The 13,349-nt window shown below is 38.9% G+C and overlaps 1 protein-coding gene across 1 annotated transcript; it reads left to right on the forward strand.

Moving 5' to 3' along the window:
- Nucleotides 1-362: 362 nt before the first annotated feature.
- CRELD2 (cysteine rich with EGF like domains 2) lies at nt 363-12,830 on the forward strand (the record flags this gene model as incomplete). The annotated part of the gene is made up of 10 exons (XM_080363443.1): nt 363-515; nt 1,629-1,711; nt 2,630-2,740; nt 4,524-4,615; nt 5,633-5,809; nt 7,028-7,126; nt 8,750-8,827; nt 9,625-9,720; nt 10,572-10,712; nt 11,947-12,830. The coding sequence occupies 10 exons, from the start codon at nt 363-365 to the stop codon at nt 12,003-12,005; spliced, it is 1,089 nt and encodes a 362-aa protein (XP_080219569.1). The 3' UTR covers nt 12,006-12,830.
- Nucleotides 12,831-13,349: the final 519 nt, after the last annotated feature.

Here is a 13,349-nt window from a genome sequence, read left to right on the forward strand (position 1 = left end):
TGGATCTGAAGCCCCTATGGAGCTTCTGGCTGCCCGTTCTCATGATGGCGGCGGCGCGCAAGGCCGATGGGCACTGCTCCTCAGGCAGCCTTACACCACGCCCCTTGCCCAGCTCTCTGAGCACGCGGGGGCTTCCAATTGGCCCGGAGCGTGGCGGGCGTTGATTGGACCACGTTCTTCCGCTTCCCTGCTTCCACCAACGAGCGCCTGCGGCTGAGTGTGCGTGGGGCTGACGGGAAAATCTGAATGGAGCTCGCGGGCCGGTTGCTACGGAGGCCGGGGCGGGGCGAGCGCGCTGTGCGCGGCCGGTGCTGCGGGCTCGGTGGCGCGGCCGCGCTCTGCCTGCCCGGGGCTCCCGCGCCATGGGGCGCGGCGCCGCGTCTCACCCGGGCCGGGCGCCGCTGCTTGTGGCGCTCTACGCTGTTCTCTTGATGCTGCCGCCTGCCCTGGGCGCCGGCGAGCGGCGGCGCCTCGCGTGTTCCACCTGTCGGGGCATCGTTGACAGGTTCAACCAGGTGGGCGGCGGGACCGCGGCGAGGCCGGCGGCAGCGGGAGGCCCAGCTGTGGGGAGGGGCCCGGGCGCGGGGTCCCGCTGGGCAGCCTGAGGTGCGGTGGCAGCGGCGCAGGCCGCTCCGTGCCCGCCGCTCTGAGAGTCAGCACCTGGAACGATGAGCAGCTGCGGGCCCGCCGGAAGGTCGGCGGCTGCGCCCGGCGGGGTGCGGGTCTGCGGCCCCCGGTGCTGCCCGACTCCGCCTTGGAGCTCCGGGAGCCCCTGGGCCAGACCGCGGGAGCGCGTCCGCCGGTGTGCCGCCACTGACCGCGGGCGCTCCCGGCCCTGGAACACAGCAGCGGTTCGCTCCCGGCTTCCGAAACGGTTGTAGTCCGTAGGCCGGCAGGTTGCAGAGCTCACCGAGCATTGCTGTCAAAGCTACTTTGGTGCTTTAGTGCAAAAAGACTGGCTGTGGCATGCCCAGCTCCGTGAGGGCTGCTGATTGAAGACTTCACTCCCTAAAATTCTGTGTCTGTTGCCACGTGAAACAGCCCTACATTGTAGAACAGTAAATTCAACGTAAGCAGCAAGGGGCTTCTTTGGCTTGTGACAGATACTTAGTACTGTTTGTACCAATATTCATCGTTGTAGGCTTGATAGATCGCTTTAACTGCAGAGGTGATTTGATAGGCATTGGCTGTGACTTGCAGAAGTTGTGCTGATCACAATGAGCTGTGCTGTTGTGTGATTATATTACGGCATGGTGAAGACAGGGCTAAGTCCTTTCAAAACTGAATGAAGCAGAGGTCCTGATCAACTGGTTAATGAAGTTCCTTAGAACTTAAGAGGAGGATATAAAGTTTCATACTGTTATGTTTTTTGACATAAAGGCTCTAACATGGCGTTGTTTATGTGTTATGAGAGTTGAGTGATGTTATGCTCTAACCTGTACTTACTCACTTTTCTTGTTATGAGTACCTGTTTCTTTCACTTGCAATTCAATTAGAAGCTTCAGAGCTTTACTTAACTTTCTACATGGCACTTTTCACAGTTTTTGTATATGTATTTGCTACTATTACTCTTAATTTCTGTTAGAAACAAAAGTTATGTAGTCACATTCCTTTGGTACTTTTTGTAGGGATTAGCAGATACAGCTAAAAAGAACTTTGGTGGTGGAAACACTGCTTGGGAAGAAAAGACGCTGTCAAAATATGAGTCCAGGTAAGCTGTCTCAGTACTTTCCATTCGGTTACGTTTTGTGTCCACTGTATTTAACTTCCTGGTACCAGTGTTTGTCTGGCACTTTAATACTGAATGTCGCAGCTGAAGTTTCATGTGTCTAAGCCTTCAGATCTTATTGGTTAAAATGTAGCAGGTTATACTGTAAAGATTAAAGACTGAAACCCCTTATTAATGCTATTATTTGGCTTGTTTCTGAAAATAACAAAGGTTAATACTGTCATTGGTAATAGTAATTTTTTTTCTATTTACCCACTGAAGTTCCAGAATAATGATGTTAAATAGTGGTCAGTAGCTAATTGATTGTCATAAAAGGTGTGGAGTACAGCAATACTTGTTTTAGAAGTAAAGCAGTATCTCCCCTAGATTTGTCACTATTTCAGTACCAGACAGAAAACTATAAGAGGTGCAAATTACTGCACTCCTTTTTATGTATGTTTGGTTACTGAGCAAAAAGATCTGGTATCTTTCTTCCAAATTTCAAATTCATTTTTTAATCTTAGTTGGAAAACTGAGTTGTAAGGATGATATTTCTGAACCTCATTTACTGTGAGCTTTGTGGATTTGTGTCAGATGTAAGCAATACCTAAAATGTATTGTTGAACATAAGAGAAAGATACTACACTGAAAAGTTGCTGGGAAGCTAAAAATCTATCAAGCCTACAATCTGCAAACATAATAAATACAAGAAAGCTGATGTATTTTTTGTGGTCATCCTTCTAATGTTTTCAGTTGAAATAATGTTCATTAGTTCTTTATTCTTATTTTCTTTGTTTTGGAACTAATTCAGAACTCACCGTGAACTGGTAAGGTATTCTAGGCTGAAGTCTAGCTTCTCTGTCTTATATTGAGTAGCAAAATGTTTTATTTTAACTTATGACTTTCCTTTTCTGATTCTAGTGAAATTCGTCTTGTAGAGATCATAGAGAATCTCTGTGACAGTAGTAACTTTGAATGTAACAACATGGTAGAAGAGCATGAAGAACATATAGAGAAATGGTGGTTCAAACTGTAAGTATAAATATTTTTTTCTGCACTTCTTTTTGTGGTTAAGTATATAAGAGGATGAACTACTGATGTTAAATATTGCGCCTGAATGATAGGAATATGGGGAATTCTTCACAGTTCTTCAAGAGTTGCCATTGAGTACAGCTGGGTTCAGGATGATTCTTAATATAATGTGCCACTGTACCATATTCCTCTTCATTTTCAGTTTCAGAAGTGTTGCACCAAAACATCCAGTCTGGCTACTGATATACTGTTTACTCAGTTACCATTGGGGTCTTGAGGGCAAGCTAACATTGGAAAACTTTGGGGTTTATTGCCCTTTTTGTTTTCCTTCGTCACAAAACTGAGGGACTCTGGTTCTTGTGGGCTTTTTGTTTGCTTTTGTTTTTTCCTGAAATATTTTGTCCTTTTGTCAATCAAAAAATAGTTGATACTAATAAATCTAGAAGTTGGATATCTTGAGGTTGGTAGTCTAGCAGCTGGCTTTTCTACCTGCCTTCTGAGCTAGCCTGTGATTTGTTATAACTGAGGTTTTTGTATATCACTATAAAATGTAGTCAGTGCAAGGATGGCATTGTAGCATTGAAATATCTTAAGATCTTTTTTAATTCCAAATCATGTTTATTCTAAGTATTTTTTACTTCTTTAGATTGTCAAAACTGCTATTCAGCTAGAATTCAATAGAGTGAACTACTGTTTTACCACTTCATCACCGGATAAGGATTTCTGATAATCCACTTTGCTCTTATTGACTTGCTTTATTGCTGTATCCTTTTACCTAACTGTACAGGGTTGTGTATACATTAACATGCCAATTGAAGGAACAGTGAGCTATGCAACCCAGAGTAAACTAGGTCATTCTCTGAAGTTGTCTTAAATTTGTGGACTTGAAATAGATGAGTCTTAAACTACAGAATCTGACCAAGTAGACCTCCTAAAATGTAAACGAAACTGTTCATAAAATACATTGTTTATCTGAAAGTTTCTGTATTTGGTAGACATTTGAGTACAATTGATTAACTTTTGGCTCCTGTCTTTTAACTTATGATATCAAAATGTCATTAATTTTCTGTGATGGTTTCCAAAGACAGTTTCTTTGTCCATGGATGCCTTAGATCTTTTTCACTAGTTGTTACATTACATGCAATACTCAGTATATTTACTTTTCAGGGCCTGAGCTGTGAAGTCAATACGGTCAGACATAGTAGTTTAGAAAGAGAAGCTGTACATGTCTCAAGAGCTGCTGAAGACCTCTGCCAGACTACAGAATTTTGAAGTCTTTCTTTTGTTAAAGTTTTTGAGATTTCAGTATCAGCATCATATTGAGATGTGTGAATTGTCGTTCAGAACTGTAGTAGTCCTCATGCTTGCTTGCAAAATAATACCTAGGTTTTCATCGGTAATTGGTGATATATTGTAATGCTAAAGTAGCACATAAATAACTTCTTAGTATTTTAAAAAATCTTTCTAAAATAATACTTGATTCATGCTAAAAAAGAGGAGAAATTTGAACAGGCACCCTGTCATGAAGTCAGATTGGCAATAATTTGAGCAAATGTTAATATCTTTCCTGGATTATTTTCTGAATAGCTTAGATAAACACTTCATGTCAAGTTAGAGGACTTCTAGAAATGGGTTCCTGAAATAAGATCATCTTCAGAACAGAAAAAAAAAAAAAGGTTTCTAATCTGTCATGCAATAGATTTCTTTACTGTGTTGTGCAGGTTCTGTTGTGCGAGCTGGCTTTTAAAGACTCTTCATTCTTTTTAATGTCTCTCATATACAGAAAGAAGAAATATCCTGATTTGTTTAAGTGGTTTTGCATAGAAACAATAGAAGTTTGCTGTCCTGCTGGAACTTACGGACCAGATTGCCTTGGTAATTCTTCCTTTGAAAAATACAGTAGCAGATAAATTATTTTTGTGTGTTTGTTTTAGTCTTTCATAATATGGACAAATACATGAAGTATGATACTTTGAGACAGCAGCTGCTGTGTAGTATGTAGCTGCCTGCTGCCTCATAGGTTGGGTGGCTGCCTTGTGGGCATCCTGTGTAAAGAAAAGTCTTCTGGCCATGAAGTAACATATGAAGCTCTCAAGGGTACTTACATGTGCAGAGTCCATCTGATCTGATGCTCATATCCACACCTGACCCATGCTTAGAGGCTCTCTGTGACATCAAATCTGTTGTTTAGGTGGCCTTTCAGAAGCTATGTAGACAACAGTCCTTGACCAGTTTCAAGAGTAAAATGTCCAAAACACTGTTGGGGATTAAATGAAGAAATTCACAACTAAGAATTTGTTAAAAAGGCAATGGAAAAAATTGAATAAAAGTAGGTGGGAGGCAATTGGATAAAAGCAAGGTCTTTGCAAAAGTGATAATTGAGCCTTTTTTGACCCTGAAGTTAGTATAATTTATAAATCTTTAAAACCTTGCACCTTGTTAGAGATCAGCTTTGGCCTCTTCTATTGTTAAAAATGAAGTCACAATTCCCGGTTTTGGTCTAAATGATTGCTAGTATGTTTTTCTAGCTGCAGTAGGAGCATTCTTAGAAATCCAGAGTACAGAAAGATACCAACTTTAGCTGGGAAGCTAGGATAATAGATAAGAGTCTAAGGCGTGGTCTTTACCCAAAATTTAATTCATAACTGAACTTTTCTGGAGATTGTTTTGCATTGCTTTTATACATGAACACATTATTGAGCATGCCTTGTTGTAAGCCTTTTGGTTGCTGTTAAGGGAAAAAAGGTTTTGGAAGTTATGTCATGGTTTAGTGTGTCTACTTTTTTACACTTTACTGTCTATGAAGAGGGAGGGTCTTCAGGTGCTTGTGACTGAGAATAGGAAGTTATTTCCTTGGCTATCTGATTTCAAAGTATTTTTCATCCTTTTTAGCTTGTCATGGTGGGTCGGAAAGACCTTGCCATGGAAATGGCCACTGTGATGGTGATGGTACCCGAGATGGAGATGGCTCGTGTAGCTGTAACAAGGAGTACACAGGAGATTTCTGTTTGGACTGTTCTAATGGTTACTTCAGTACCTTGAGAAATGAGACACATTCTGTTTGTACAGGTAACATAGTCTTTGACACATGCTTAGATCTTTGTCTTCCTTCTTTTAGTTTTGTTTACAAAAACTGAAACAATTTAAACTGACATGTAAAAACAAAAAATAGTTGCAGTTTGGTCACTCGCCTTTAACTATAAATGATGTCAGTCAGTTTGGTGGGATTCTAAGGATTTTCTAAGTCATCCTTTCATACTGACCTTGATTGTTTGTTTTTGGTTTTTTTTTTTTTTCCTGCTTTAAATTAAGAAACAATTCATATATGTCATGAGGGAGGTGGGAGGGAAGAGCAAGCTTTGGGTCACCCTTTGCCTCTCTGCGAAGTACTGCATGAAAATCTTGAGCTGCAATTGCTGCATAGTGGACTACTTTGAAAGCCAGGATTTCCTCATGCCTCAGATAAGCTTAACTGGAGTAAATGGGCATGGAAACAGCTCATTTCTATGGTAGACTACATAGATTCCAGTTAAGTATGTCTAAGCTTAATTTTGAAACAAAATCAGGTCATAGGAATAAACTTTTTCAGTCAGTCAGGTTTTCATCTGTTTTTACATCTCTAATGAGATCCTGCAGCATCTAAATCCTGACTATGGGGTCTAAAAAGATTGTTTTTCAACACTATGTTTTTTTGTCTGGATATGTAGTAATTCCTCTGTATGATTTCTTTTATATTACAATATATAAAATGCATATGATATATATTGCTTGTTATATGTGCAAGTAAGATATTTATTATACATATACATCTGGATTTCTAGCATGTTTCCTTGTGAAGTTCCTTAGACAAGTATCACTTCACACATTGCTCCCATAGCTAGTTGCAAATTAAGTAGTCTGAGGATTTGTTATGTGGGAATGCTGAGTCCTAACCCTGAGCAACCGAGCAAAGTTTGCCTTCTTAATCTCCTCTTTCCAAATAGTTCGGAAATTGGACCTGCCACTTCTGGTCACTGGGATTTTATATTTTCATGACAATGTTTTAAAGTCGTCTGGGTTTTGGGGGGTTTTGTTTTGGGTGTTTGGGTTTTTTTTAGGATAGAGCTGCATGTTTGGCAAATGGTATCTCCATGAAGTCAAGATTTAATCTTTTGAATGGGAGGGTCAAACTACTAAACTATAGCTTCCAGTAAATCCTAAATAAGGTTTCTTTGAGAATTTGTGTGCCCAATCTTTTTTTTTGGAATCTCTTAACAAAGCTCAGGTTGTAGTTTTCTCTTGTCTCAGCCTGCCATGCTGCCTGTAAAACTTGTACTGGTTCAAGTAACAAGGACTGCCAAGACTGTAAAGAGGGCTGGATTAAAAATGAAGAAGCAGCTTGTGTGGGTGAGTAATGCTAGGTAGAATTCAAATGGCTTTTGAAACAATACTTGCCAATGAGATTAGATGACATCGCATCAACTTTTATAGTATTAAATGGAAGTGCTCTGTCAGTTTAGATTTCTATAGTTTGTAGTCCGTATTGTATCACATTGCAGGAAAGCATTATTACCTCCCTACTGATTGCCTGGTGATTATAATGTCATTATAAAATTGTTCACTATGAATCTTTTAGTTTAGTGGAATACAAATAGCAGCAAGTGGAGTATTCCACTTAAGATATGGGGGTTTTTATGTTTATGTGAATGTTAAACAGTCCGCTGCTTTTGATTTAAACTATTTTGCCAGCTACTGAAAGATTGCTCTCATCTCCATATTTTATAGTAATTGCACAATTGTCTTCACACTATGGTATGTTTGTAAATTCTCTGCCCTAATAGAGTCCAAACATTTCACTAAAAGCCATGCGTACTAAGTTTTCCTGTTATTGGAGAAGAATATCAGTAGGCAACAAGCTCAGAGCTTCCGTTAATCTCTTACATATTTCTGGCTTAGCATTTCTTGTGGTTTATGAGGAGACATGTATGGAACACTTAAGGAAAAACCCAGATACTAAAAACATTCCCAGTGCAGGACTGCACTGTGGGAGGAGTAACACATTCTGTTTAACTGGTTGAATTTGACCAGATAAAAACCCTTTACATAATGGCTGGAAACAGTATCTTAGAAGTTATGTGAACACCGCTTCTTTTCAAAAGTGCTAATGAGAACTAGGATTTGAATTAAAGCTACTGGGTTTTTAAGACGCTCCAGTATTGTCTTCCCTACAACTGTTTGGTTTGGTTTTGTTTAGTTTTTCTCAAATAGTCATTGCAACTGATCAAGTATAAATTAACTGAGTATTCAGTAGGAATGATGTCGGCAGCAACAAGATAAGATACACAACAAGGTGACTGAAATAGCCTTTCTCTGTCCACATTTTTTATTTGCTAGTCCTGTTGTGCCCTTTTCTTGTATTCACAAGATTAGCATGTTTTAACTTCCCAGATAGAACTGGTTTTCAGCTTGAGTGGTCCTAAGGGTAACTTGGTTTTCTCCAATTTGCTTTGTGTAGAAAACTAAGCAGTGTGTATGTGTGCATTGGTGTAATCTTTTTTTTGATACTTGAAGAATTTCCATAACTTGATAATACAGGAATAGAGAAGTCAGCTGTATTCCGGAAGAGTGGTATTTCTGCTTATTTGTTATGCTATTTGCATAAAAAGCATAAACGCATGCAAAACACTGATTTCAAAATGACAAGGATCGTAGGTATTCTGGAAGATTTGATCTCTTGAATTTCTGATGTGTCTGTTATTGTCATCAAAAACATCTTAGGATCAGTTTTGATCTGTTAGTCTAAGTCTTAAGATGAACAAAATAGTATATAAGTTACTATGTTACTTTTATGTATAAGGTGTTGCATGTCTGATCCTAAACTCATTGTAATGATTCTCAATGCAGTCAGTCTAAGTTTATGGCTTCTGTAGGCAAGTTCTTACAAGATCTCAAAGCACAGCATTTAAGTATTAGTCTACCTATTTAATAATGACTACTGTTTTAGGTAACTTGTCACTTTTTATCTTTCAGATTTAGATGAGTGTGCTGGCTCTCCTTGCAAAGATCACCAGTATTGTTTGAACACAGATGGATCTTTCTCATGCAAAGGTTTCTTTTTAATCTGCTGTTGTACTTTATTGTCTAGAATACTAATCTAATGCTAGAAAGGCTGTGATACCAGGCATTTAGTACAATGTGGTCTGGTCCTGACTGGGCATGAGGAGGATGAGGCTTTAGACCTATTTTATGAGGAAAGCAAGAGATTTCTCGTTATTTCTACTCTGCTGTCATGAGACCCCACCTGGAGTACCATGTTCAACTCTGGGACCCCCAAAATAAGAAGGACGTGGACCTGCTGGAGCAGATCCAGAGCGTGGGCCACAAAGATGATCAGGGGCTGGAGCACCTCCCCTAAGAGAACAGGCTGAGAGAATTGGGGTTGTTCAGCCTGGAGAAGAGAAGGCTCTGTGAAGACCTTATAGTGGTCTTCCAGTACTTAAAGGGGACCTACAGGAAAGATGGGGAAGGACTCTTTATCAGGGAGTGTAGTGATAGGGTGAGGGTAATGGTTTTAGACTGAAAGAGGGGAGATTTAGATTAAAGAATAAATCTTTACCTTGAGTGTGGTGAGGCACTGGAACAGGCTGCCCAGAGAATTTGTGGATGCCCCATCCCTGGAAATGTTCAAGGCCAGGCTGGATGGGGCTTTGAGCAACCTGTTCTAGCAGAAGTTGTCCATGTCCATGGCAAGAGGGTTGGAACAAAGTGATCTTTAAGGTCCCATCCAACCCCCAAACCATTCTATGATTCTATGATTTCTTGTGTGGGCAAGCTGACTGACTTTAAGGGTGGTACTTTAAACCTCAGATATATGAATTTTTCTGTTTAAAATATTCTTTCTTAAGCATGTGATGCCAGCTGTGTAGGTTGCACAGGGGAAGGTTCTGACAAGTGTAAGACCTGCGCATCTGGATACATGAAGGAAGATGAAAAGTGTACAGGTTGGTGGATTTAGGAGTACATGGTAGAACCCCGGTTATTAATAGCTCACTCTTGGTTAGCCACGCTGAGGAGCTGTTAAGTGCTTTTGCATTTAGCCACTTCAGTTTTCAAGCCTATCAAAATGAACCCAGTTCTATTATTAGTAGCAAAGACTTTGTTTATAACTTCCCTTATATTATTGAGTTAATATGCATGACAAAGCTAAAAGGTGAAACACTCCTACAAAAGGGATTGAGTATTTTATAGTGGGTGCAGGAAACAGATATGTGAGTCTCTTGTCAGTTACCTACCACTTCATTAAAAGTGTGCATCTGTGTTCATTTTGTAGCAGGGATGCAATGTAGATTCTCTTGTCTTTCTGTTAATCAATTAACATCCAAGTTCAAATGATACTAATTCCCAGCGAATTATAACGTGAAATACTGGTAAAAAGAGTATAATTAGAGTTTCTTTGTGGGCAAGAGCAGAAGGTACATACAATCTTAAGTAGCTGCTATGATGATATAGTATTTATATTAACAGGCTCCCTTCCCTTTAGTTGTATCTTGATGACATCAATAGAAAATGGCTATGAGAAGTCTTCAGCAGATTAAGATGAGTGCTGTTGCTTATTCATTTCCCCACATAGGAGCCTGCAAATCATAACATACCCTAGTACTATCTGAATAAATCTGAAATGTCTAAATCATGAAAAACCTTAACAGAGTATTTTAACAGAAGTTAAATCTGTTGCAGCAGCATTCTGCTGCTCAGTGTATTTTATATTTGAATAGAATTTTCTTTATATGACTGAGCACAGGTAAGTTTTATTAAAAAAATTATAACAGTAAACTCTTTTTCCTGTTTCTAGATATAGATGAATGTAACCTTCCTGAAAAGGTCTGTGTGAAAGAGAATCAAGACTGTGTTAATACTTCAGGTAGTTACAAGTGTGTATGTTCAGAGGGGTTTGAAGATAAGGATGGAACATGTGTTCAAACTGTAAAAACAGGCAAGTGGCTGTTTTCAAATATACTATATTGACAACTTGGAGGTGTGTTTCTGTCTAAGGGTCTAGTCACTTGTGAACTCTCCTGTGTAATTTCTCATCCTGTACAGCTGTGGTCTGTGCCAAGTAGTTTGTGATGTAGGCCACATTCTGGCATGCATGTTTTATTGCTCAAAGACAATGGGGTTTTTAAACATCCAGTTCTTGCATTGTTGGGGGTTTTTTTGTTGTTTTTGTGGGATTTTTTTGTTTGTTTTGTTTTTGTTTTTCTTTTATTTTTTTCCTATAACTCAAAGTAGTGTTTGTAAATCACCTAAGTGTCTCGCTTCATTACATAAAGTGAACTAGCAAATTCCTGCTATCATAAAAAGGAGGTCTTCTTCCTCCCCACTTTTTTCTTTTATCGTTAATTATAATGACTTAGGGATTTATCTGATTACATGCAAGCTGTTTCAATTCAGTGAAGTCTCAGATGAGAGACACTCAATCTCATACTTCTATTTTCTTTTGACTTCTTAGCTTATTTCTTTTGTCTCCTCCCACCTCCACCAAGATTGGCATTTAATCTTGTGCTAATAAATTGTAAAGGTCTAGGTTGTATTGCTACTCAAGTCCATTCAATTCACACCTTATATTCTCAGTACTCACTGCTATTAGTCCTTTAAAATCAGTTGTGTATTTTTCCTGTGCAGATACTCAGGGTATCAGTTACTTTGTTTTTTTAATATGGCCTGACATTTTATGAGAGTAAAAGCAAAACGAAAGGTTGACCAATTGGCTTAGCTTTTTTTCTTACAGCCAGTGCTTTTACCAGTAAAATAAAATTGCTCTGCTTTTTTAAAGGTTGTTTTGACATCTGAACTATAGAAAATAATTCTGAGTAATAGTTCCATTTTGTTTTCAAATACCAGAAGTTATTCTGACAGTTCATGCAGAAAGTTCATTGTGAATAGCTGAAAACAGAAGCTTAGAACAGAAATAGCTGTGCTGGTTTTATATTCCATTAAAAATACCATATCAGTTTATTTGAAATGTTTTGTTTGCATCTAGTAAAAAAAAAAATACATAAGCTTGGACTAGGCAGGTGGTTCAAGTAGCTCTTTTGTATGGCTTTATTGCTTGTCTAGTCTTATAAATGTGTTGATTTGGGTTTCTCTTTTAAAAATTCCTAATATAAAAAATATATGGTATAATTTATAATATATTTGTATACTAATTATAATACTTAATTTCACAGGAGAGGAAGTAGAGAGTGAAACAAGTGGGCCTTCACCTGCTGGACATGATGACTTATGACGTGTTCAGAACCAAAAGACATTCCTATCTAAAGTTTTAAATTATTGGACTAAGCCTCTGCTAGCTGACATACTGTGGAAATGGTATTAAATATGCAGATTACCATTAAGATTTTTTTAAATGGTGATAAACAGCTCTTTAAGCTGCATTTCTTTATTCCTAAATGCCACTTTTTATATCATTCTTTAAGAACAACATTCTAGATGGGTAAGTATAAAATTTGAATTAATATAATGTTGTACCCAGCAATTGTAAACGATTTCCAGGTTTGACATTCTAGTGCCTACTGAAAACTATCATAATTTGGAAGGACTTGGTTGCACTTCATAATTCAAGAAAAATTTAGGCTGAAGTTTGGTGTTTCTTGACATGAGGAATATTTCTGTAACTGAAATACAGCTCTTAGAAATTGTTAAAGGGAGTCTATTTGGGGGGGAAATGCTGTTCCCTTAAAAATAGAATGCCTAATACTGCATTCAATAAAAGTTTATTTTGTTGGAATGTGCCTTGAAAATTTTTATCATCTTAATACTTTGCCTTGTTGTCATGTCTATTTTTCATTTGGGTGGTGAAAAAAAAAAAGGCAAAGAAACCACACAAAAACCCCATAACTTTGCAAGCACTGTATTTCAATTCAACGCTGAACTCCAGCACTTGGTTGTACTGGGATGTATATGGGAGAAAAAAAAAAATACCACCCCGCACCCCTTACCTCTAAAGGAAGAATTATGTCAAACTTTAAAACTTTCCAAAGGTGGGTAGACAAGGCTTTCTTCCAGATGCTTGCATTAAGTATGTAAACTAGTTATACAGTAATGAAAATTTGGGCTAACACCTGCACTCAGTGGCTCACAGCTGTTGTATGAGTGCTCTAGAATTGATGAATACATGACTTGCACTACAGTCTACTGCTGCATGTAGTAGCTTCCTGTCCTTTACAGAGCAAGCATTCTACAGTCAATTTACCTCCTTGTGCCATTTCAGAGGGAAAGCTAATAGGCATAGTGTAGACACAATTCTTGTGTGTTGTCTCAAAGCTTAAAGGTAAGTATAAGAGCCAAAATTGGCATATTCTGCAGGATCATCACATCTGTAAATAAGACAAGGGTCATCTAATGCAGTATTTAAAGCTCTGAACGAAGTGAGTGAAGTTTGGAATACATTTAGGTAGTGGCTACAGGGAGGATGAAAAGGGAGTGAGTGTCAGGAGGATAGAGCCAGACTCTTCTCTGTGACAACCAATGATAGGACAAGGGGCAGTGGGTATAAACTGGAACACAGGAGGTTCCACTTAAATATGAGAAGAAACTTCTTCACAGTGAGGGTAACAGAGCACTGGAACAG

The sequence above is a fragment of the Nesoenas mayeri genome (assembly GCF_963082525.1).
Source record: "Nesoenas mayeri genome assembly, chromosome: 1".
NCBI classification, from domain to species: Eukaryota; Metazoa; Chordata; class Aves; order Columbiformes; family Columbidae; genus Nesoenas; species Nesoenas mayeri.